Consider the following 24,796-nt stretch of genomic DNA (forward strand, 5'->3'; position numbering starts at 1 on the left):
TACTCAGTGGGATTACTCCCTTAGAGAGCCTGACAAAGGAGGTTGGGCCCCACTAACCCAGACTGCTGGAAAGAGAGAGAGAGGAGTCTGTCTTCTCCTCTCCTCTCCTCTCTCTCCTCTCCCCCTCCCCCCTGGACTGGGGATAGGGATTGAATCTAGGCCTTGCAAGTGCTCTATCACTGATGTCAGGCTCTTAGTCTCTAGATGAATATTGTGTATGGTAGAAAAGGACAGGTTTTGACATCAGTTCATTGCATTTAAAAGTTTTTAAGATACAGGGGCTGGAGAGATGGTTCAGCAGTTAAGAGCACTGACTGCTCTTACAGAGGACTTGGGTTCAATTCCTAATACCCACATGGCAGCTACGAACCGTCCTTAACTTCAGTTCCGAGGGAATCCGAAGCCCTCTTCTCACCTCCGTGGCATTGCACAACATGGATGCACTCACATACATGCAGGCAATACACTCATACACATAAAATAAAAATAATATATAAAATATTTTTAAAAGTTTTTAAGATAGGTATAAAAGCATGAATAAATCCGGAGAAGCAGAATGAGCTTTAGTAAGCAGTTGTTATTCAGTTTTCTGATGTCTTTCTTAAAGTACATAGTGCTGCAGCTTCAAAAGTTTTTTCTTCTGCCAGCTAACAATTTAATCAGCTCTTACACTGTTTTATCTTTAGAGTGCATAAATCTCTTGCCTTTTTCAATTAGGTCTTCCTTCAGCTTTGTTAAATGTAGACTTCGTAGTCACTTGGCTTGCTAAAGGATTTGTTGTATAATTAGCCCCTCAATTGTTTATTATTGACACTGCTATTTATATATATATATAAATTAAAATTGTCTCTCTGGTTTGATACCACAAAGGAGTTTTTTAGTACAACAGAGTAGTGAAGCATAGTAAAATTCAAGATGAGTTGAAAATACTTTCTTTTGTTAAGTAGGAGAAAAGTGTTTATGAAAGGGAAGGTGAGGAAGGAAAACCTCTTAAACACCCTTGTGTTTGTGAGAAAGACTGAATAAAGTCAAAGATGTAGAATTTGATTTCTTTAAAATGTGTGCCTTTGAGTGCTCAGGAGGCAGTTCAGTGGGTAAGAGTGCTTGCTGTGCAGGCATGAGAAGCTGAGATTGAATCCTCAGCACCCTCATACAAGCTGGTATGGCTTCCAGCATGGGGGCGCAGAGATAGGTGAAACCCGGGGGCTTGTGAACCAGCCAGCCTAACTGAAACAGCAAGCTTTCAGGTTCAGTGAGAAACCTGCCTGAAGGAAATAGGTGGAGCAAGACTCTCAGTGTCATACTCTGGTCTCCATGTGCATGTGCATGTGACCAGAATTCCAAGGAGGATTGAGAATTTGTCGCCAGTTCATGTTACATAGTGAGACCATATATATATATGAGAGAGAGAAAGACGGGAAGCCTAAAATATATATCCTAAGGAAATTCTGGTTACTAATAAATGTGTGAAAATGTTCTCAAAACTCCTTCCTAATAGGGAAATGTAGATTTAAAAGTTGAACATTTTATGTTCTTGGTAGTCATAAGAATTTTTTAAATGTAGAGAATAATGATAGTTGGCAGTCAGAGAATAGAGATCTATCCTTATATATGGGTAATAGGTTCTTTTTTTTTTTTTTCTTTGTAGTGCTGAGGATCAAATCCAGGGCTTGCACATGCTAGGCAAGTGCTGTACTACTGAACTGCATCCCAAACGTTACACATTCATCTTTTTTAGATGTCAGTATCATCAAATATATGTCCCATTTAGGCTTAAATCATGTAATATACAACTTGAGGTCAATTTAATATTTAAAAGATGGTAACATGGGGGACTAAGAAATTAACTGTAACTTTTTCAACCCTAACCTAGTAATTAGCATGCAATCCAGCTTTCTTTTATTAGACATTTCTTTTTTAAAAAAATATTTAGTTATTTTTATTTTTTATGTGTATGAGTGTATTGCCTGCATGTAAGTGCACCCATATCATGCAGTGTCCCTGGAAGTCAGAAGAGGGCATCGGATCCCCTGGAACTGGTGTTCTGGATGGTTGTCAGCTACCCTGTGGGTGCTGGGAACTGAACCCAAGTCTTATACAAGAGCAACAATGCTCTTAACCACTAAGCTAGCTCTCCAGCCCCCGAAATGTTTCCTGAGGCTTGCTTTTTGTAAATTAGGATACCTATGCATATTTACGGTAAATTATTTTATCATTGCAACAACCCTGTGAAATGACCATCTTGAATCCTCATTTTGTAGATTTGGACACTCAAGTCAGAGAAGTTAAAGAATATGATCTTGGGACTGGAAAGATGGCACAGCCATTAAGAGCATTTGCTGTTCTTCAGAAGAGCAGTGTTTGGATCCTAGCACCTGCATGTGGGCCCACACAACCTCCTATAACTCCAAGTTCCAGGCTATCCAATGTCCTTTTCTGACCTCTGCCTACACACATGTGGCAAACATTCATACAGACATGCATACAATACACATTAAAAAATATTTTTATTTTATGTGTATGAGTGTATTGCCTGCATGTATGTGAGTACACCCGTGTCATGCAATGCCACAGAGGTCAGAAGAGGGCTTTGGATTTCCCTGGAACTGGAATTAAGGATGGTTTATAGCCACCATGTGGGTACTGGGAATTGAACCCGGGTCCTCTGCAAGAGCAGTGAGTGCTCTTATGTGCGGAGCCATCTCTCCAGCCCCAATACACTTTTTTTTTTTTTTTAAAAAAAAAGAATTTGATCATATTCTTTTAGCCAGTGGTGGAAGAGCCTAAATATAACACTAAAAGTATTACCTTAGTTACAGTGTCATTAGATAGTTGATAATTTCTTTTTGTTACCCAGCATATTTTAAATTTCTTCCATTAAAATGATTTCATAATATATATTAACATTTTAAAATCTAATTTCTTCATTATTCTGTGAGTCTGATAAAGTGAACACTTCATTAGTGGAAAGTTGTACTTTCTTCCCCAGAGGATCTGAAGAGGCAAAATGCAGTGTTGCAAGCAGCACAGGATGATTTGGGACACCTTCGGACACAGCTGTGGGAAGCTCAGGCAGAGATGGAGAATATTAAGGCGATTGCTACAGTCTCTGAGAATACTAAGCAAGAAGCTATAGACGAAGTTAAAAGACAATGGAGAGAAGAAGTTGCTTCACTTCAGGCTGTTATGAAAGGTAAAGACAAAGAAAGATTAGTTCTAAGATTATCAAATTCTGATGATTGAGATCATTTTCAGATGGCCTCAAACTGTATCCTTAGTTCATTTGTGGCTTTATGTAGTGTTGTCAAGATGTCAGATAAAAAGGAAGTCAGTGGTGGTGTACTTGGGCATGTTACCAGTGTCTCTTAACAGACTTAAAAACGAAGAGTTAGAATGAGTGTTAGAGAGATAATATATTAAAGGAGGACTGAGATTACAGGTAATATTTAAAGCTGAATTTAAATGTGGATTTTTGTTTGTTTAGATTTGTAAGAAAAATATGTATTTGTGAAATCTTTAGTTGCTATGGAAGAATGGCTTAGGGGATGAAATGGACTTGTGGAGGGCCAACTTGTGGCTTCTGATCTGAAGGCAGTGCAGTAGTGTAGCCCGTTTCCTTCCAGCACACATGCTTAATTACGTAGAATGACAACATGAAACAAGTTGTTTAAATCTAAATAATATATGGCAGATTTATTGTGGAAATTTATGATGATGAAGTAATAACATCCTTATTTCTTCTCATAGTAAGAACTAGGATTCTTTTTTTCAGTGAATTAAAGGTTTTCTAAACAACTTGGCACAAGCTCTCTATGTAACTTAAAGCTTGTAATGTACCAGAGGTTTTTTTCCCCATAAATCTTAGACATGAAAACGTGATGTTTTGTAGAAACAGTTCGTGACTATGAACACCAGTTTCACCTTCGACTGGAGCAGGAGCGAACACAGTGGGCACAGTATCGAGAATCTGCAGAGCGGGAAATAGCTGATTTAAGAAGAAGGTTGTCTGAAGGCCAAGAGGAAGAAAATTTAGAAAATGAAATGAAAAAGGTATGAAAGAATATAATATGTTCAGTTATAGAATTTTTTCAAGCTAAAGCAAAGTAACAAATATTGTAGAGCTAGAAGTTATGCTTTCTGTTAAAAAAAACTCTTGACAGCTGGGCATGGTGGTGCATGCCTTTAATCCCAGCACTTGGGAGATGGAGACAGGTGGAGCTCTCTGTGAGTTCAAGACCAGCCTGGTCTACATAGCAAGTTCCAGGCCAGCTGGTCAAAAAGACCAAAAGGGAAGAAAAAAAAAAAAAGAAACTCTTTGACATTGACCTAAGTATAGTACATAGTCCTAAGTAACAAACTGCCCTCCCCTAGATAATATGTTAGGCTAATTGCCTTATCTTCTTCAGATCTGTGATAAGATGCCATTCTTCATGAGGCTATTCTGACCTCCTTATCTATGATTGCAACCTGCCTACCTCTTTCCCAAGCTTCCATGACTCTCCTGATTTCTTGTATCCTGCTTCAGGTTTTCTCTTTCCATAGCACATTTTCTTAGAAAACAGAGCTCACCTTCTGGTATATTTGCTACTGCTTTTGTCTGTTGGCTAGAATGCAAACTCCATGAGGGCATAAGCTTAGTTCCTAGAATAGTCTCTATAAGTAGATGCTCAGTAAATGCTGAGTTGTTGCCCGATAATTGTGTGATTAACGAAAGTTTTGGAATGCTTGTTAATTTTCTTTTTTTTTTTTTTTTTTTTTTTTTTTTTTCCCTGTAGCCCCGTTCCTGTGTAATAAATGCTACACATACTATTCTTGAACAGTACCATAGAATGCCTTAACACAGGGCAACTAAATATGAGACTTTTTTTTTTAAGAAGAAGCATTTCATTACAGCTTTAACATACTCAATAACAATTTCCAGAGCAAAGATATATCTCTTTCAAAAGTGGCTATAAAATTTTTAGGTTCACAGTTGGGTAAATACAGTTATACTATATTGAATTCAGTATAAACCCTGTAAGACAGAAAATTGAGTTTTTAACCTTTAAAAATCTCCATTTCATTTTAAAATATGCTGTTTCTTACAGAAAGACTCATTGTTTTTTCTAATAACGACATTTTATTATTGAGAACATTTTAAACGGCCTTTGAACATCTTGATTACAGAAATTGTTTTATGAATTTATATGTATCCATATTTTTCGAAACAAAATAATGGACTGGAGAGATGGCTCAGTGGTTAAGAGCACTGACTGCTCTTGCAGAGGACCCGGGTTCGATTCCCAGCACCCACATGGTGGCTACAAACTGTCCTTAACTCCAGTTCCAGAGGAATCCAAAACCCTCTTCTGACCTCCGCGGCATTGCACGACACAGGTGCACTTGCTTACATGCAGGCAGTACACACATACACATAAAAAAAAAAAAAAATAATAATAATAATAAATAGGGGCTGTAGAGATGGTTCAGTGGTTAAGAGCAGTGGCTGCTCTTGCAGAGGACCCGGGTTTGATTCCCAGCCCGCACATGGCGGCTACGAACTGCCCTTAACTCCAGTTCCAGGGGAATCCGAAGCCCTCTTCTCACCTCCACGGCACTGCATGATACGGGTGCACTCACATACATTCAGGCGATACACTCATACACATGAAATAAAAATAATAAATAAAATGTAAAAATACTGTAATTTTAAAGAATGATGACTGCTGATCTTTGGCTACTTGCCCTTGCTCTGCTCTTTAAGAATTTGCATAGACAGCATTTCACAATTACCACTCTGTCCTTTAAAACATTCTGATTTAAAAATTAAATCTTATCTTTATAAAACCCATTTAGTCTATGTGTATGGTGGGGCATGTATGCATATGGAGGCCAGAGGTCTCTGTCACCTGTCTTCCTCTGAGCTTCTCCACCTGTTTGTTTGTTTGTTATTTGTCTTTTTGTGACAGGATCTCCCTGTAGCCCCAGCTGTCCTGGAACTCCTCCTGGACCAGGCTGACCTTGATCTCACAGAGATCCTCCTGCTTCTGCCTCCAGAGTGCTGGGACCAAAGATGTGCGCCATCATACCTAGTGCTCTGACAGTTCTTACATGCATACAGTGTATCTTGATTATATCCACTTCCAATTTCTCCTTCCTACTTCCCCTGATTTACCTTACATTTTGAGACAGAGTTTCCCACTGAATCTGGAACTCAGCTAGGCTGGGTGGCCTGCAATTCCAAGGAATCCTCCTATTCTCGCCTTCCACTGCTGGAATTACTGATGCGTGCCAGTACACCTGACTTTTTGCATGAGTCCAAACTCAGGTCCTCATACTTAAATGTAGTGAGCACTTTATTGACTGAGCCATCTCCCCAGTCCCACTGAAATTTTATTTTTATTTTTTATTTTTGAGATAGGGTCTCACTATGTAGCCCTGACTGGCCTGGAACTCACTTAGTAGGCTGGCCTTGACCTCACAGAGATCTGCCTGCCTCTGTCTCCCAAGCATTGGGATTAAGGAGAGAACCTGGGTTCAATTCCCAGTACCCACATGGTTGCTAACAACCATTCAAAACTCCAGTTCTAGGGAATCTGACACCCTCTTCTGACCTCCTCGGGCATTGTATGACACAGGTGCACTTATGTACATGTAGGCAATACACCCATACACATACACACACAATAATAAATATTTTAAAAGATTTATTCTTGATAAGGATTTGTGAAGGTGATACAAAGTTCAATGCCCAATTTTCTTAACATTTCACATGAGTATGTTGTACTTGTTATAGTTAATGAGTTAATGTCAATTCATTATTAGCAAAGGTCCATTCTTTGTATTCAGAGTGTATTAGTTTTCACCTATTGTCATTTTTTTCCTGTTTTGAGAATTCCATCCAGGAGGCTATATTGTGGTTAGTCATGCGGTTACTCCTCTTGCAGGTTCAGCTTAGCTGTAACAGCTTCTCAGATTTTCTTTTGTTTTTAATGACCTTCTGTCATTATAATAATAATACTATCATGTGTGTGTGTGTGTGTGTGTGTGTGTGTGTGTGTGTTTCATTAAAAAGATAAGGGGGCTATTTTGAGTAAGAGACCAATGGAGAGAATGAGACAAGAGGTTAATGGTTGAGGTTAATGCATTTTAATTATATGGTACACTGGAATGAAGACATTTTTGAAACCCACCATTTTGTAAGTATAATGAATATATATGCTACTAAAAATTCTAAGAAAATAAAGGAGCTTAAAAGTTAGAAATTGGTATTTAATTTTATGACTGCTAATAAAGTATCTGGTATAGTTCTTATATTGATTTTTAGCAAATAGATGAGCCAGAAAAGCAATAAATTAGTAAGTTGTAATATTTAATTCATTATAACTGCAGGCCCAAGAGGATGCTGAAAAACTTCGTTCTGTCGTGATGCCCATGGAGAAGGAAATTGCAGCTTTGAAAGATAAACTGACAGAAGCTGAAGACAAGATTAAAGAGCTGGAGGCCTCCAAGGTTGTGAAACATTGTAATCCATCTGCCCTAATGCCAGGAGCAAAATTAGAATCACTTAAGAGGTAGTGGTGGGGAATCATTTAGACGATACATCTTCAGACTGACTTTTGTTTAAAATATAAAAAACCATCAGACGTGGTGGCACACACCTGTAGTCCCAGCACTTGGGAGGCAGAGGCAGGTGGATCTCTGTGAGTTCAAGGCCAGCCTGGTCTACATGGTGAGTTCCAGGACAGCTGGGGGCTACAGGGAGATCCTGTCTCAAAAAAGACAAAAAAAATTTTTTTTATATATATCCCAAACTTGCATTGTGATAATTTTGACCTTGTGAGTATGTTAAATCAGAATGATGATGATGCACAATGACTACTTGTGCTCAAAGTTAGTGTTTATTTTATCAAAATCAAACTTAATCTGATTTTTAAAAAAAATTTTGCTAAACAAATGGGCTTGCCTTGAACTTGCTGTGTATCCCATGTATCATTTATGTGGCTCTGGGGATCAAATCCAGGGCTTCAGGCATGTTAGGAAAGCCGTCTGACAACTGAGCTGTAGCCCTAGCCTTAATTTTCTTACTTAGGAAAAGAAAGTATTCAAAGTTAACTTTGTTTTCTCATCTCAGCTCAATTTGAGATGATCTTTTAGAGATGAGGCACCTATAGTATGACTAAATTGTTGGTTATGGGATGTAGCAGTGCTGGGACTGTAACTCAGTTGGTGTAGTCCTTCTCTAGCATGGGCGAGGCCCTGGGTTTGATCCTCAGCACTACATAAACTGAGCATGTTGACCTACGTCCCCAAATCCTAACCTTAGAGACAGAGGTAAGAGGATCCAAAGTTCAAGGTCATCTTCAGCTACAGTAGTGAGTTTGAGGCTAGCCTGGGCTACATGAGATAGTTAAAGAAAAGAAACAAAACAAACAGAAGACACCAGAGGAAATATTAATGGAGTGTTGGAATATTTAATTCTTTTTATAGTGCTGAAGATTGATCCTAGGACCTCTTTGAATGTGCTAGGCAATTGCTTTACCACTGAAAGAGATTAGAGGTATAACTCAGTGGTAGAGTACTTGCACTTTCTAGTATGCATGAGGGCCTGGGTTTGATCTCTAGCACTGAAAAGTATTGAAAGAAAACTGGAGGACAGTGAGATAGCTCAGTGGATAAAGGCGCCTGATTCCAAGCCTGAGACTCACATGGTAGAAGGAGAGAACTGCAAGTTGTCCTGAGGACACTCCTGGATCTCCACATGTGCACTATAGTGTGCGTTGCACCATACACACACGTACATACACATGCACACAAAGTAAAATGTTTTAAAAAGTGATCGTAGAAAAAGCGGTTTCAAGAATGTTCAAGCCAGAGGAAAGAAGGCGGGGAGGAGTATGGAGAGCTGAAAGCTGACTTCTGAGCATGACATAGCTGTTTCACTCTTGAACACGTAGCTATGAATACCTGTACAAGATTGGGCCCCCAACTCTGTCATAGAAGGGGAAGGTCTCATGGTGCCCCACACCTCTGTGTAGATTCCTATGTAGTTAATGGTTGATGGACTTGGAAGAGACATTTTCTTCAGTGGTGTAACCACTAGTCAGGTGCCCATGCTCTTGGAAACAAACTCTCACCCATGCTCCTTTAAACATCCGTAATGAAACTCATAGGGTCATAGGGGAAAGACATGAAAGTAGAAGGGGACTAGTTGGGAGAGGAAGGGCATTAGTGGGAGCCTGAGGGAATAAGAAGGTAATGGAAAGTGAATTTGATCGAAATACATTGTGATCTTATGTACAGGTAAGAAAATGTCATAATGAAACCCACTATTATATATGATTAGTATATGCTAACACAAAGTTTAAAAATAAAAATAGGAAAGAAACAATGGAAACATTATCAAAGTAGGAATATAGAAATAAGTGGGAATGTATCAATAATTCTACTAAATAGTATCAATAAGTCTTCTAAAAGTTGATCACATTGAACTTTAAGAATCTGGCGCTAGGGCTAGAGAGATGGCTCAGTGGCTAAGAGCACTGACTACTCTTGCAGAGGACCGGAGTTCAGTTCCCAGCACCCACCTGGTGACTAACCACCATCTGTAACTCTAGTTCAGGCGGTCCAACACCCTCTTCTGACCATTGCATGACATGGGTGCAGTCAGTATACTCATACACATAAAATAAAAGTAATAATAAAATATGGGAAAAAAAAGAATCTAGGATAAGCAAGATGGCTTAGTAGGTAAGGTGTTTGCCACCAAGCCTGGTGACTTGAGGTGTTCCTTGAGCCCATGTGGTGAAAGGAGAGAACCAACTCCTGCAGTTGTCCTTAAACTATCACGTGCATACTGTGGTACTCATGTACCTACACATATGCACACACAAATAAATGTTAAAATTCTGTATATTTGTTATAAGATCCAACTAAATAAAACACATGGTAAGAGTGAACCTAAGATATTAAACCAGGCTTGGTGGCTCACACTTTGGAGGCTGAGATAGGAGGATTGCTAGGAGTTTGAGGCCAGCCTAGGCAACAGTTCGAGACCTTGTCTCAAAAAATAAAGGAATAAATAAAAATACACCATGTAAATTCTGACCAAAATGAAACTGAGTTGAGCAAGTACTAATAGACAATAGATTAAAGGGGAAATAAACAACCAGAGATTAGGGCAGGAGAGATAGCTCAGTGGTTTACAGTACTTGCTGTCCTTGCAGAAGATCCAGGTTCAGTTCCCAGCACCCACATGGCAGCTCAAAACTGCCTGTAACTCTAGTTCCTGGGATGAGATGCCCCCTCTGGCTTCCTTGTACACTTTGGACATGTGTAGTACACATGAATTTATGGAGGTACGTGCTCATAAAAAATTATAAAGAAAAAAAAAAAAGGATGAAGCCGGGCGTGGTGGCGCATGCCTTTAATCCCAGCACTTGGGAGGCAGAGGCAGGCAGATCTCTGAGTTCGAGGCCAGCCTGAACTACATAGCGAGTTCTGGGTTAGGTGGGGCTACAGGGAGACCCTGTCTCAAAAAAATCAAAAAATAAAATAAACAATAGTGGCCATAAAGAGGAATTCTTCTTAAACTGTTCAGTAGTTAAAAGCTCAGAATTTAGTAGGTTGGGTGACTTGGGCACATTTCTTCATCTTTCCTATCTCAGTTGTGAAATGGGGCATAATGGAGGTGGGGTCCAAAAAGGAAAAAAAAAAAATGTAGATGATATGACTATTTAACTTATAAGGGAAGGGTGTTATGAGGAACATTTATTTAAGTTGGTATAGCTAAACACTTAGGATAGTACATGGGACAAAGTATTATTATTTTCAGATACATTATGCTTTATTTGAACATTATGATATATTTTTTTATTTTCTGTTAACTTTTTTTTCATATGGTCACAAAGGGAGTATCACATTCCAGAGAGTTATGGTTATATAGCCCCAATACTCTGGTCATAGGTTATGTAGTTATTTGCAATAAAATGTCTAGAGATGACAAAAACCCAAGGGAAAGTAAATCACAAAATATTTAATGTAAATATTTCATGTCTTTTGTTGTTGTTACAAACCAATTAGTTTGATTAGGATTACTTACAGGAGCATGGCAACTTACCAGTCGCCAGACCACTGTAAAAAATGTCTTTCACTCTTTCAGCAATCACTAACTACATATAACTCCTCGGGGGGGAGAAGCCCACGTGACAGAATGTTTGTGGGTCCAATCTTGTGTAGATAATCCCAGCTGCTGAATGTTGTAATAGTGTAGCAGCCATGTTCTGCCTGAAGACTGTTCTACAGCATTCTACCGCTTCCTCTGGCTCTTAGATTCTTTCTATCCTCTTCTGTCATGGTCTTGTAAGGAAGCTATAGGTGCCCTGATGAGGTATTTGCATTCAACAATAACTTACTCTCAGCATCTTGACAGGTTGTGAGTACACTGCCTGCTGACCACAAAGAAACAAATTTTTCTGACTGAAGCTTACAGTAGCACTAATCTATGGGTGTAAACATTTAGAAGGCAACTTGACAAGCACATGTCCATTTAGCAAAGCAACAGAAAAGTAAAGTAATAAAAAGATTATTAAACTTTCATCAAATATAGTGAAAGGATGTTGACCAGTGTTAGCATTAATGATGGGAACATTATCTAGTGATCTGTCTCAGTAATTTGGTTTAGGCTGTGGGTTTTTTGTTATTGTTTTGTCCAATACTATACAGTAAGTTTACATAAAGAGATGAACCCAGCCTGGAAAAAGGTGGGTATGGTAGTGCATACCTCTAATCCCAGCACTCAGGAGTTGAGTGCCAACCTCCTTTTTAAAAAATTTTTTGAGACAGGGTCTTGCTGTGTATCTCAGGTTGGCCTCAAATTTAGGGTCTTCCTGCTTCCCTCCCATGTGTTGTTATTACCAACCACCATACTCAATCAAGATTTAAAAAATACAACACTACTGACTCTGGAAGAAACATTGACAAATTTGGCTACATTATAATATAAATTTCTTTGATAAAAGATAATCTGAAAGGTAAAAAGAGAAGCTGCAGACTTTGAGGCAAGATGTATGACTGTGGATGGAGAGATGTGTATATAACTTCAGGGGAGTTAAAAGAGAGGAAGTTGGGCCATTAAGATGGATCAGCCAGTAAAAGTGCTTGTCACCAAGCCTGACAACCTGAGACTGATCCTCTGAACCCACGTGGTGGAAGCAAAGACCCAATTGCCAACCAAAGGACACCACCAAAAGGACAGGTCATATAATATAGCTGACAAAGTTATCATCCCAAACTAACAGAAACCTGCAAAGTCCTTCAGTGAAAACAGGGCTCAGGGAGAAAAAGAGGTGACGCCTATAAATATATAGTCACAAAGCAGGAAAACAGATAATGCTGCAAAACAAAAACAAAACACAAAAACAAAACAAGGTTCAGCCATACTAGGGATGAGGAAAGTACACATGAAAGTGGGATTTTAACCTGACACACTTCTAAATCTTACAGGACAGATTTGTTGAATTCACTCATGGTTCTAGTACATAAAGCAGATCCAGCTGCTCTCACTGTGTGGGACCCCCAGTTGACTGTTGTAGAGTTTTTGGAGTCCTGTGTTGCTTTCTACCTCTTTCTCCAAATACCATCTGTTTTCTGGAAAGGGGACTTTCAGGGGTTTGTCCTCACCCCTGTCTTTGTTGCCTGGATTTTTTCGTAGTTGTCCACGTGTGGTTTTTAAAAATTATCTTTTTTTTAGGTAGGGCCTTAATGTGTACGTCAGACTAGCCTAGAATTTGCAGCACTTCTTCTGAGAGCTAGGATTACAGGCATAAGTCACCATGCCTGGCTCCATGTTTTTTGTTTGAGTTGCAAGGGAGTGTGGAATTCAAGGATATGTCTGTACTCTGCTGCTATATCCAGCATCTTCCTAAACTGATAGAAATGATTAATTTTTAACTGAATGAAAAGTTTATTCTAAGAAGTAATATCTAGTATTAGTGGTTCTATGCCACCTTTTTATATCTGCCACATTGACTGTGTCACTGTCACCTGGTAACAAGTTTGGAGGAAAGTGCCTTACAACACCACTTTGCTATGCAGGGTGATTGTCTTGTGGGTGGCTGACAGCTTCCAACAAAACTAAGCTTCAGCTTGAGTAATCATTTTAGTTTCTAATTTATATAATGGTCTAGGAGTAAAGAGTGCTGAAAACAGGTAAACTGGCTATTTTAAATTTGAAGAAATTAGATAGCACATGAAAATGACCTTGAATTTGAAATTAGATATAACCATTTGAAAAAGTTGAAAGTTACCTAAATGTTTAGAGTTTGGGATGGACAACTTATATGACAGGGTAAAACAAGTGACACTTTTATCCTAGAGATTATCTGGTAGTATTGCATTTTATTTTGGTTATACCTTTTCAAATATTAGACAATATTGCTAACAGTCTGAGTATTGTAGTTGTTCACCAGAAAATAAACATACTGAGGCTAGAGAGATTGCTTATCAATTGAAAACACTTGTTGCTCTTGCAGGGGATCTGGTTTTGGTTTCCACCATCCTCAAGGCAGTTTACAACTGTCTTTAACTCCAGTTCCAGGGGATCTGACACCCTCCACAGGCACTGCACACATGTCGTGTACTTAGGTACATGCAACATGCAACCTAATAATCATACATGTAAAAAAAAATTTTTTTTTTTTGGTCTTTTTGAGACAGGGTCTCCCCGTAGCCCCAGCTGTCCTGGAACTCACTATGTAGACCAGGCTGGCCTTGAACTCACAGAGATCCACCTGCCTCTGCCTCCCAAGTGCTAGGATTAAAGGTATGAGCTACCACGCCTGGCGTTTACATGTAAAATTTTAAAAATGAATAAAATATATAAAAGAAAGAAAATAAACATAATGGAAAGATGTGTTTTAAAAAAATTCTGCACTTTGCATTTGTGCAATTGTAAAGAAACTGTTTTTTTGACATGACTTCCTCTCAAGTTTTTTTATTTTTTCCTTCCTTCCATCCATCCATCCATCCATCCATCCACCCATCCATCCATCCATCCATCCGTGTGTGTACATGCCACATCTGCAGGTCAGAGGACAACTTGTGGCACTTGTTTCTTTCCTTCAACCATATGGGTCCAGGGGATCAGTCTCAGGTTGTCAGACTTGGTGGCAAGAACTTTTACCGACTGATCCATCTCAAAGGCCCGACTTCCTCTCTTAACTCCTATGAATATATGCATTGGCCAAAATGTGTCCTTTAATTTAAGACATTTGGAATCACTGTCTTTTCTTTTTTCAAAAGAAAAGCAAGCTTATAAGAATATATCATTTCAGCTTTAGGAATTCTCCTTTAAAAAAATAAATAAGCTGGGCATGGTTGTGCACATCTTTAATCCCAGCACTCAGGAGGCAGAGGCAGACAGATCTCTGTGAGTTTAAGGCCAGCCTGGTCTACATAGTGAGTTCCAGGACAGCTGGGGCTACAGGGAGACCCTGTCTCAGAAAGACCAAAACAAACAAACAAACAAATAAAGCCGGGTGTGGTGGCGCATGCCTTTAATCCCAGCACTTGGGAGGCAGAGGCAGGCGGATCTCTGAGTTCGAGGCCAGCCTGGTCTCCATAGGGAATCCAGGCCAGTTATGGCAATAGGGAGACCCTGTCTCAAAAAAACATGAATGAATGAATGAATGAATGAATGAACGAACGAACGAACGAACGAACGGACTGGGGAGAGTTAAATAGGACCAGAGCTTGAGTCCTAGAACTCATGTTAAAAAAAAAGCTGGGCATGATGGGGTACACATAATCCCAGCACTGGGGAGGTGCCTGGATCCTGCTGGCTAGCCAGCCTACCCTACTTGGTGAGTTCCAGGCCAGTGACAGACTCTGTCTCAAAAAAGAAAAAGGTGGCTGCCACCCAGGGAATGATACCCAAAGTTGTCTGGCTTATACACACATAGACACACATGTGCATTGTGCACTCACACTTACATGCAAACATATCTAGTGTTATTGAATAGGGGAAAAAACAAGCATATGCATGCGTTTCTTGGAAGTGCAAAATTGGAAATACTGTTTTTGAAAAAAATTATTTTAATTTTATGTGTATGTGTGTATTGCCTGCATGTAGGTAAGTGCACCTATGTCGTGCAGTGCCCAAGGAGGTCAGAAGAGCCTGTCGGATCTCTTGGGACTAGAGTTATGGACAGTTGTTAGCTGCCATGTGGGTGCTGAGATTCAAACCCAGGTCTTCTGCAAGAACAACCAGTGTTTTTAACTGCTGAGCCATCTCTCCAGCCCCGGAAATACTGTTTTTTAAACCATAGTATAAAAGCATTACATACCATCTCAACTGTATATGTACCCAGGAGCTGGGATTATGGATAACATCACTTTCTAAATTAGTATCATTGTATGTTTTAAAATATAGCTGTTAATTTTTGTAAACATAGAAGTAAATATACATAACTTATTTGCCATGTACATTAGGATTATAAAGTTCAGTTTTGTAGAGTTGCATCTTCTTTCAGGTTAAAGAACTGAATCATTACTTGGAGGCTGAGAAGTCCTGCAGGACTGATCTAGAGATGTATGTGGCTGTTTTGAATACTCAGAAATCTGTTCTACAGGAGGATGCTGAGAAGCTGAGGAAAGAGCTGCATGAAGGTAAATATATGTTGTGTATATTTTTATTTTACTCAGAATTATGTAAGTCAAGTTCATGTTGACTAATGGCAGTAACAGATCCTAAAATATCAATGCAGTATGTTAGTGATTCAGGTTAGCTCTGCAGTCAGTTTGAAAGCTCTTGTGAAAACATGCTAAAGGCATTTGGATTGTGAGTGGCTTCTCTTTTCTCCATGATCACAGTAATAACTTCACAAGACATGATCTCTAGGCATAAAGATAATAAGGTCAGAAATTTTCTGCTTAAAGTGCTTTTTCTGAACAGCCATTTAGGTGGAAATGAACTAGCAAAAGTGAGAGTGTGGTAGAGAAACCCCCATAAACTACTCTGCTTTTTAAATTTTTTATTTGTGCGAGAGCAGCCAGTACTCTTTAACTGCTGAGCCCATCTCTCAAGCCCCATATCTTTGCTTTTTAAAATCTTATTCTATTTATTTTTTTATTTTTTGGTCTTTTTGAGACAGGGTCTCCCTGTAGTCCTAGCTGTCCTGGAACTCACTATGTAGACCAGGCTGGCCTTGAATGCACAGAGATCCGCCTGCCTCAGCCTCCCAAGTGCTGGCATTAAAGGCGTGTGCCGCCACGCCTGGCCTCTATTATTTTTATTTTATGTGTATGAGTGTATTGCCTGCATGTATGTAAGTGCACCCATGTCGTGCAATGCACACAGAAGTCAGAAGAGGGCATTGAATCCCCTGGAACTGGAGTTACATATGGTTGTCAGCCACCATGTGGGTGCTGGGAATTGAACCCAGGTTCTCTGCAGGAGCAGCCAGTGTCCTTAACTGCTGAGCCATCTCTCTAGCCCCTATTTTGCTTTTTAAGGTATAGTTTTGATTTCACTTGTGAAGTAGCATGTTAGGCAAGTAGACTCTGTATTTTTCTCAGATAGTTACTAAAAGAAGCTGGGTATGGTGGCATATGCCTTTAATCCCAGCACTCAGGAGCCAGGGGCAGGTGGATCTCTATGAGTTCGAGGGTAGCTTGGTCTACATAAAGAATTCCACAAATGGCAATAAAAAACCCCAAACAGGAATTGCAGAGATGGCTCAGCAGTAAGACCACTGGTTGCTCCTGCAGAGGACCAAGGTTCAGTTTCTAGCACCTACCTGGTGGCTAACAACCATCTGTAAATTCAGTTCCAGGGGATCTGATGCTCTCTTTTGGCCTCCCTGGGCATTGCACATATGGGTGCACTTACATATATGCAGGCATCACTCATACACATTAAAAAAGCAAACAAACCCACAAAAATCAAATACCTTCAAATAAAGTGGTAAATGTGTTGTTGTCTGAATACATTAGGTAACAAGGTATAGTAGCATATTTAATGACTGCAATTTTGTGGTAGTGATGAACATATAAATGATAAGATTTCTGAAACTGGATGCAGTGGCACACATCTTTAATCCCAGTTCTTGGGTGGCAGAGGCAGGCAGATCTCTGTGAGTTTAAAGCCAGCCTACTCTACATAAAGAGTTCCAGTACAGCCAGAGCTACACAGTGAAACCCTGTCTCCAAAAAAAAGGGGAGAGGTTGGAGGGAGAAAAAAGTTAAAAACCAAATGGGCATGGTAGTGTACAGCTATAATCCCAACACTAGGGAGGTTGAAGCAAAGGAATTGTAGTAAGTTTGAGGCCAGCTTTGGTCACACAGTGGGACCCTATTTTAAAAAACAAAGCAATAGGGGCTGGAGAGATGGCTCAGCAGTTAAGAACATTGGTTGTTCTTGCAGAAGACCCGGGTTCGAATTCCAGCACCCACATGGCAGCTAACAACTGTCCGTAACTCCAGTTCCAGGGGATCCGACAGCCTCTTCTGTCCTCTGTGAGCATTGCATGACACGGGTGCACTTACCTACATGCAGGGAATACACGCGTACACATAAAGTAAAAATAATAAATAAAATATTTTTAAAAAAATCAAAGCCGGGCGTGGTGGCGCACGCGTTTAATCCCAGCAGAGGCAGGCGGATCTCTGAGTTCAAGGCCAGCCTGGTCTACATAGTGAGTTCCAGGGCCAGCTGGGGTTACAGAGAAACCCTGTCTCAAAAAGACCAAAAAAAAAAAGCAATATAAAAACACCTCTCCAAACAAACAACAAAACCCCAAACAAAAATTCCACAAAATTAAATACCTACAAATAAATATAGAATGATAAATGTACTGTTAATACATTAGATTACAAGGTATAATACTGCTTAAAAATTTTTTTTGGTTTATTTCAACATCATTATTTTTACTTGTAATGGTTTTAAAATTTTTACTTATGTGTATGTGTGAGTACTTGCATGTATGTATATGTACCATATGTGTGCATGGTGTCCATGAAGTCTAGAAAAGGGCATCAGATCCCCCTAGAACTAGAGTTTCAAACAGCTATGAGCGGCTATATGGGTGCTGGGAACCAAACCCAGGTCCTCTCCAAGAGCAGCAAATACTTCTGAATGCTAAGCCATGTCTCTAGCCCCTAGTAGCACGTTTAATAATCACTGCAGTTTTGTGGCAGTGATGAACATAAATTTAGGATATTTGAAGCTGGGAGTGGTGGTGCATGTGTGCCATCCCAGCACTTGGAAAGCAGAGACAGGAAGATCAGAAATTAAAGGTCATCCTTGGCTACTTGGCTGCAGTTAGTGGGTTGGAGTCCAGCCTAGGATAGAGACCTTTCCTCTCTCCCCTGCCCACAAAAGACAACTCTATTGAAATAGGAAAACATCCGTTAATTTTTGTTGGTGCTCAAGTCATAGGATGGTTAAGTTACTGTGGTTTGTTGCCTATATTTTACAATAGCACAATGGAAAGTTATAAATTTAAATTAGAAGATAGTGAAAATAAAGATATAATTTTAAAAAAGTCTAATGAATTGAAGGCTAGCCCTGAACTCACCAGGAAGTCTGACCTTGAACTTCTGATCCTCCTGCTTCAGATTGAGTGATAACATTGTAGGCATGTGCCCACCATACCTCGTTAACATGGTGCTGGGGTCTAACCCTGACTTTGTGCATGCTAGGCAGCACTCAACCAAATGAGCTCCATGTCCAGCCCCCACCTTTTTCTTATACCTTTTTCTTATTCTTTAAAATCATAATTTGTTGTAGGTTATACTAGAAACATTCTTTTTTTGTTTTGTTTTGGTTTGGTTTGGTTTTGGTCTTTTTGAGACAGGATCTCCTTGTAGCCCCAGCTTTCCTGGAACTCACTATGTAGACCAGGCTGGCCTTGAACTCAGAGATCTGCCTGCCTCTGCCTCCCAAGTGCTGGGATCAAAGGCGTGTGCCACTACCATGCCCAGCCCGAAACATTCTTTAATATACAGGATTTCGTTAGCCGTGATAGAGTCCTTTAGCAAGTACTTTTAAGTGTATCAGATGCTATGGAAAGTAGAGAGGTGAATAATTTAAGATTTTATATGAGCTAGCTTTTTTCCCCCAAATGGTTGAAAACTGAAGTGATATATGCCTACAGAATTATTGCATAAAATGTGAAAATCAGGCTGGGCGTGGTGGTGCACGCCTTTAATCCCAGCACTTGGGAGGCAGAAGCAGGTGGATCTCTGTGAGTTCGAGGCCAGCCTGGTCTACATAGTGAGTTCCAGGACAGCTGGGGCTACAAGGAGACCCTGTCTCAAAAAAGAAAAAAAGAAAAAAAAGTGAAAATCACCCACATTTTTAGTGGGTCTTGACTTTCAGGAAACCATTTTTAAATATGCTATTGTAGTTAGACATCTATACTGTCAGTGGGTATCCAAAACAAAGAGAATTCCTGTTTAAACTTTGAGTCCCGACCCTTCTAGAAATAGTATAAGTCACCAGGCATGGTGATATATACTTTTGATCCTAGCACTTAGGAGGCAGGAGCAGGCAGTTTCTGTGAGTTTGAAGCCACCTTAGTCTACATAGCAAGTTCTAGGCCAGCCAGGGCTGCATTAGTGAGAGCCTGTCTCAAAATTTCAAGAAAAAGGAGAAAAAGTAAGCCCCCCAGCCCCACCCATAGTGTAAGTCATTGAGACTACCAAACCTTCCTAAAATATGTAAGGAAAATATCAAAAAGGTTAATTAAAAAGAGAAAGGGAATACAGTAATTTCTTTACTGACATACATCAAAAATAACATCTTGGGGGGCTAGAGAGATGGTTCAGGTACAGTGATTAAGAGTGCTTCCTGCTTTTGTGAGGTACCTGAGTTCGGTTCCTGGTGGCCTGTAACTCCAGCTCCTGTGGATTCAAAACCCTCTTCTGGACTGAATGGGTACCTTTATTCACATGTTGCACATGCACATTACCCCCACCTCCATATTCACATAATTAAAAATAAATATTTTAAAAATATATTTGGGCTGGGTAAAATATATTTGGTAAAATATATTTGGTGGGTAAATCATCATCTGCCATCAACTCTGATGATGACCTGAATTTAGTCCCTAGGACTGCATGGCAGAAGGAGAAAACTGATTCCCCAAGTTGTCCCCTAACCTCCATATACACATCCCCTGCCCACAAAAAAATGAATAAATAAAAATGTAATAAAAAATGAAAATAATGTGTTTAAAGAAAAGAGAGATAAAAATCAAGAAGAGTATAACTTACAACTTAACTTGGTTATTAGATATGCAACCATAGCTATCATCTGCCAGTTAGAGCTGCCATGCTGGCACATGTGTTAGGAACAGCAGTGCCACTGATGGAAGAGTGGCCAGCTCTTTTGGTCCTATAGATGGTTTTCTTTATAAAAACTGATCTTTAAAACTTTTTTTTTTTTTTTTTTTTTTTGTCTTTTTGAGACAGGGTCTCAACTCATGCTCAAATGATCCTTGTGCCTCAGCTTCCTAGCTAGCTGGAAGTACAGACCTGTACTTCCATAACCAGCTGAAAGAAGTGCATCTGGGGAGCTTAGTTTATTATTATCATCACTTTGTTTTTTCTTTTTTTTTAATTTTAATTTTTTATTCCAAAGAGAGGCAATTTTTAACACATTTTTCCAGAAATAACTTGAAGTGGGTTACATAAAAATATATATACAATGAAGTTTAAGGGGGAAAATAGGAATAAGAAATCAAAGACCAAAGGATTTGCCAACATGGGGCCAACTTTGGTGGAGTAATGAAGGATTCCATTAGCTCTGTTCTTTTTTTTTTTGAAGTCCTAACGAGTTTATTGAGCTTACTAACAGAGGTTAGGGTGGGGGTTTATTTACAGAAGAGCGAGTGCACCCCTCATTTACAGCAGGGCTGGAAAATCCACACTCAAATACAGATCCTGTGACTTCCCGATAGCTGCACAAAATGGCGAGAGAGGTGCCTCATGCATGGCATTCTCAGCTTATATATCCTTAGCTCCTCCCACACATGCAGCTAAGGTTGACTGATTGGGTGGGAGGGGTAACTGACTCCCTATTGACTCCTTGACAAGCATGGGAAGGAGGTGTGACTACAGATTGCTGACATAGTGGTCCAAGGACACTTCCAGTTAACACTCCACCCCTTCCTCTGGCTCTTACATTCTTTTCACCAACCTCTTCTGCAAAAGTCGCTGAGCCTTGGAGGGGGTGGTAGGCATGGCAAGGCACTGGACTTCAGGTCTCTGCATCATCTGTCCATAGGCTGTTGGCCCATTTCAGTGGGATTCTATCTACACCATGTGGAGACTGAATCCAGGTGCTCTCAGGCAGACTGCTGAGGTCTCAGCCCCTATACCCAGCAGAGGCCAGATCAAAGCACCCTCAGGCCGTCTGCTGAGTTCTCATTTCCTACCCCAGGCCTGTTTTGTTTTCTGAAGTAGAGTTTTAAGTGCTCTTAAAAAATATGTTTAAAATAAATTTATGTGTATGTGTCTATATATGTGCACATGAGTGTAGGTGCCTGACAGAGCCAGAGACATTGAATTTTCCTGGAGCCAAAGTTACAGGTGGTTGTGAACTGTCCAGCATGAGTACTGGGAATCAAAACTTCTTTTTTCTGGAAGAGCAGTGTATGTCCATAAACCACTGAACTTTCTCTCCAGGCCTCTTCCGTGGTTTTTGAAGCAGACTTATGAAGAGTTTGTTAGGCAATCTGCGTGCAGGCCCATGCGTGCAGCTAAGGAAGGATGAGAAAAGTAGTAGTCAGGCACAGTGATGGCACATACTTATCATCCTCGCACTCCAGAGGTGGGGAAGAGAGCAAGTTCTTGAGCTACAGAGGAAGCCAGTCTCTCTCTCTCCTCCCTCACCTCTCTCTCTGAAAAGAAAGTTCAGTACAGTTAGGATACAAGAAACAATGGAAAAATTGTAATACTACAGTTTTGGACATGGACCAGATGATGGGGAATTTATTCTAAGGAAGTCAGACTTTCTCAGATGGACTGTAATGAGCCTTTAGAGGCTTTAAAATAATTTTATCATATTTTTTCAATACTAGGAATTGAACCTGGGTCTTTTTTAAAAACTATTTTGCTGGACATGGTGGCACACGCCTTTAATCCTAGCACTTGTGTCTGACTTTGCAGAGTTTTAATTTTTAAAATGTATTCATTTTTCTTTATATGAGAGTTTTTTGTTGTTTGTTTTGTTGTGTTGAAACTGTCTCCCTGTAGCCCCAGCTGCCCTGGAACTCACTGTGTAGACCAGGTTGGTTTTGATCTCCCAGAGATCACCTGCCTCTGCTTTCTGAGTGCTGAGATTAAAGGTGTGTGCCACCACCCCTGACTTAGGTGGATGAGTGTTTTATCTGCGTGTCTGGATGTCTATAAGTGTACCATGGATGCAGTGCCCCTGAATGCTTGAAGAGGGCGTTGGGTCCCCTGGAACTGGAGTTATGGACAGGTGTTACGGACCTGGGAACTGAACCCAGCTCCTTCAAAGAGCAGCCAATGTGTTTAATCACTGAGCCATCATCTCTTCAGCCTCCTTTGAAGGATTTTAAACTGTAAAATTTCATTTTAGAAATTTCACTTTAGCTGGATATGATGGTGCATACCTTTAATCCCTTCACTTGGAAGGCAGAGGCAGGTGGATCTCTCTGAGGCCAGCCTGGTCTACATAGGAAGTTCTAGGCCAGCTTTGGCTAGAGGGAAACTCTGTCTCAAAAAGACCAAAACAAATAAACAAAAAATGTTCAGCTTAATACTGTCGTGAAGGATGAACATGAGGCAAGGTTGAGGGTGGGAGAATGAAAAGGGACTTCTGTGTGGTAGTCTCCTGTCATAAGGGCGTCTGAGGCAGAAGCAGAAGATAATTTGTTACACTGAAAGAGAGGCAGAACTAGTAGATCTGGGTCTTGGCTGGATGTGTTGGGGTAAGGAGTAAGAACTCTCGGTGTTTGGCATGGTGACTGGATAGATGGGTGAATAGATAGTGTTACCTGTTCTTCTTTCTTTAGTGTAATATGGATGGGCTGAGTAGGTTCAACAGCACATACACTACAAAGATTCCTTGGTCCTGAGAGGTCAAAACTAATCAGACTCAAGAAGGATCCCTGGATGACACATTTATCAAAGTGTATTTGACATAATTAGGAATGGCTACAATATTTTGGCCTTTAGAATAGTGTTTCCCAAAGTGTTCTTGTTATTTGAGTTGAATTGTGAAAAATGGTTTGTTTTTTTTTGTCAAATAAGTTTGTAATGATATGCATTGTCCTTCAAGAGAGCATAGAGATAATTAAGTCCTTGAGCTCAAAGTCCTGTAGTAAAGAACCCTTAAAATTTAACTCAAGATTTCTAGAACTTACTAAACAGAGAAGCCCCTTTTCATATATTCCGGAGAGCATGTTTCCAGAGGAATATGCCTTAGAGGAATGGTTTGGAGATCGCCATCATGTTTGATTTTAGGTTGTTCACTGGAGTCAGTCAGAGGCAGTCCTACAGAATAGAATGTTGGTCTAGTAGCCCTGTGCTGAAGAAGTTGCCTACCATTAAAATGCAGTGTTTTTGATTGGGGGGATTCCTAAACAGTTTGCCATCTTTTGGAGCAAGAACGACAACAACACAACCAGTTAAAACACACATGGCAGAAGGCCAATGACCAGTTTCTGGAATCTCAGCGTTTACTGATGAGAGACATGCAGCGAATGGAGATTGTGCTAACTTCAGAACAGCTCCGACAAGTAGAAGAACTGAAGAAGAAAGATCAGGTGAACAGCTGTGTAGGACTCATTTACATTGTTAATGATCATGTGCCTGTCCCCCCATTATATTATCTATCTCATATATGTTAGAGGTTAATTTAAACTGGAGCAAGGTGATGCATACCACTTTTAATTATTTGAAGTCTTGACCATCAAACCTAGGACCTCACTCATGCTGAGCAAGTGATGTATCCTGTGCTACAGCATCTCCAGCCCTCAGTGATTTTTTGAAAAAAATGTAGTGGGCTGGACATGGTGGTGCATGCCTTTAGTCCCAGCATTCAGGAGGCAGAGACAGGTAGTATATCTCTGTGAATTTGAGGCCAGCTGGGACTATATTAGACCTTCTCTTGAAAAAGAAAGGAAAGAAAAAAAAGGGAGGGAGGGGAGGAGAGGGAAGAGGAAAAAACATAGTAGCTAACTAGGTCTGGTGGCACACACTTACAGTCCCACTACTCTGGGCAGAGGCTGAAAGATTTTGAGTATGAGGCAGGAAAAGCCTTGTCTCAAAACAGCAATAGCCAAAAAAAAAAAAAGCATTTGAAAGTTTTTCTTTTTCAGTTTTAAAAATGGCCTCATATGTGGAAAGAAACTGATTTAGAAATGATCCTCAGGGTGCAACAATTTTATTTCTTGAGTTTTTTTTTTTTTTTTGTAGCAGTGCTGTCCAGTTCTCCTAGGATTTCTGAGTTTGCAAAGCAGACCAGAGTTTTGGTGAGCTTGCTCTAAAAGCCTGATTAAGAGGTGATGGGATAGAGCTGGGACTGGTGACCTATACCTGAAATCCCAACACTTACGAGGCTGAGGCAGGAGAAGCTGAGTTCAAGGCCAGTCTAGGTTACAAAGTGACATCTTGTCTCAATAAACCAATCCCCACCCCCACCCCCAAAAGCCAACAGGATTGGAATGGAGACACCAAATGATATGAAAAGATAGCTGCTGTCCAGAATGCTGCGTTCTTAATGTCCTGTCTCCTTATCATTTAAAACATGTATGACAGAATGCATGGAATCTAGTGAGGAATGCTG

The 24,796-nt window shown here is 40.1% G+C and overlaps 1 protein-coding gene across 1 annotated transcript in view; it reads left to right on the forward strand.

The window, feature by feature from the left end:
* Window positions 1–24,796, forward strand: part of Rabep1 (rabaptin, RAB GTPase binding effector protein 1) — a 63,288-nt gene that overhangs the window by 3,283 nt on the left and 35,209 nt on the right. Inside the window, exons 2-6 of the mRNA XM_008855946.3 lie at window positions 2,990–3,193; window positions 3,890–4,050; window positions 7,372–7,491; window positions 15,510–15,645; window positions 23,596–23,774. Coding sequence (XP_008854168.1) covers window positions 3,079–3,193; window positions 3,890–4,050; window positions 7,372–7,491; window positions 15,510–15,645; window positions 23,596–23,774 — 711 coding nt within the window. The 5' untranslated portion in view covers window positions 2,990–3,078. The remainder of the gene's footprint in view (window positions 1–2,989; window positions 3,194–3,889; window positions 4,051–7,371; window positions 7,492–15,509; window positions 15,646–23,595; window positions 23,775–24,796) is intronic.

The sequence above is a fragment of the Nannospalax galili genome, unplaced genomic scaffold (genome assembly GCF_000622305.1).
Source record: "Nannospalax galili isolate Female #2095 unplaced genomic scaffold, S.galili_v1.0 scaffold146, whole genome shotgun sequence".
Classification (NCBI taxonomy): Eukaryota; Metazoa; Chordata; class Mammalia; order Rodentia; family Spalacidae; genus Nannospalax; species Nannospalax galili.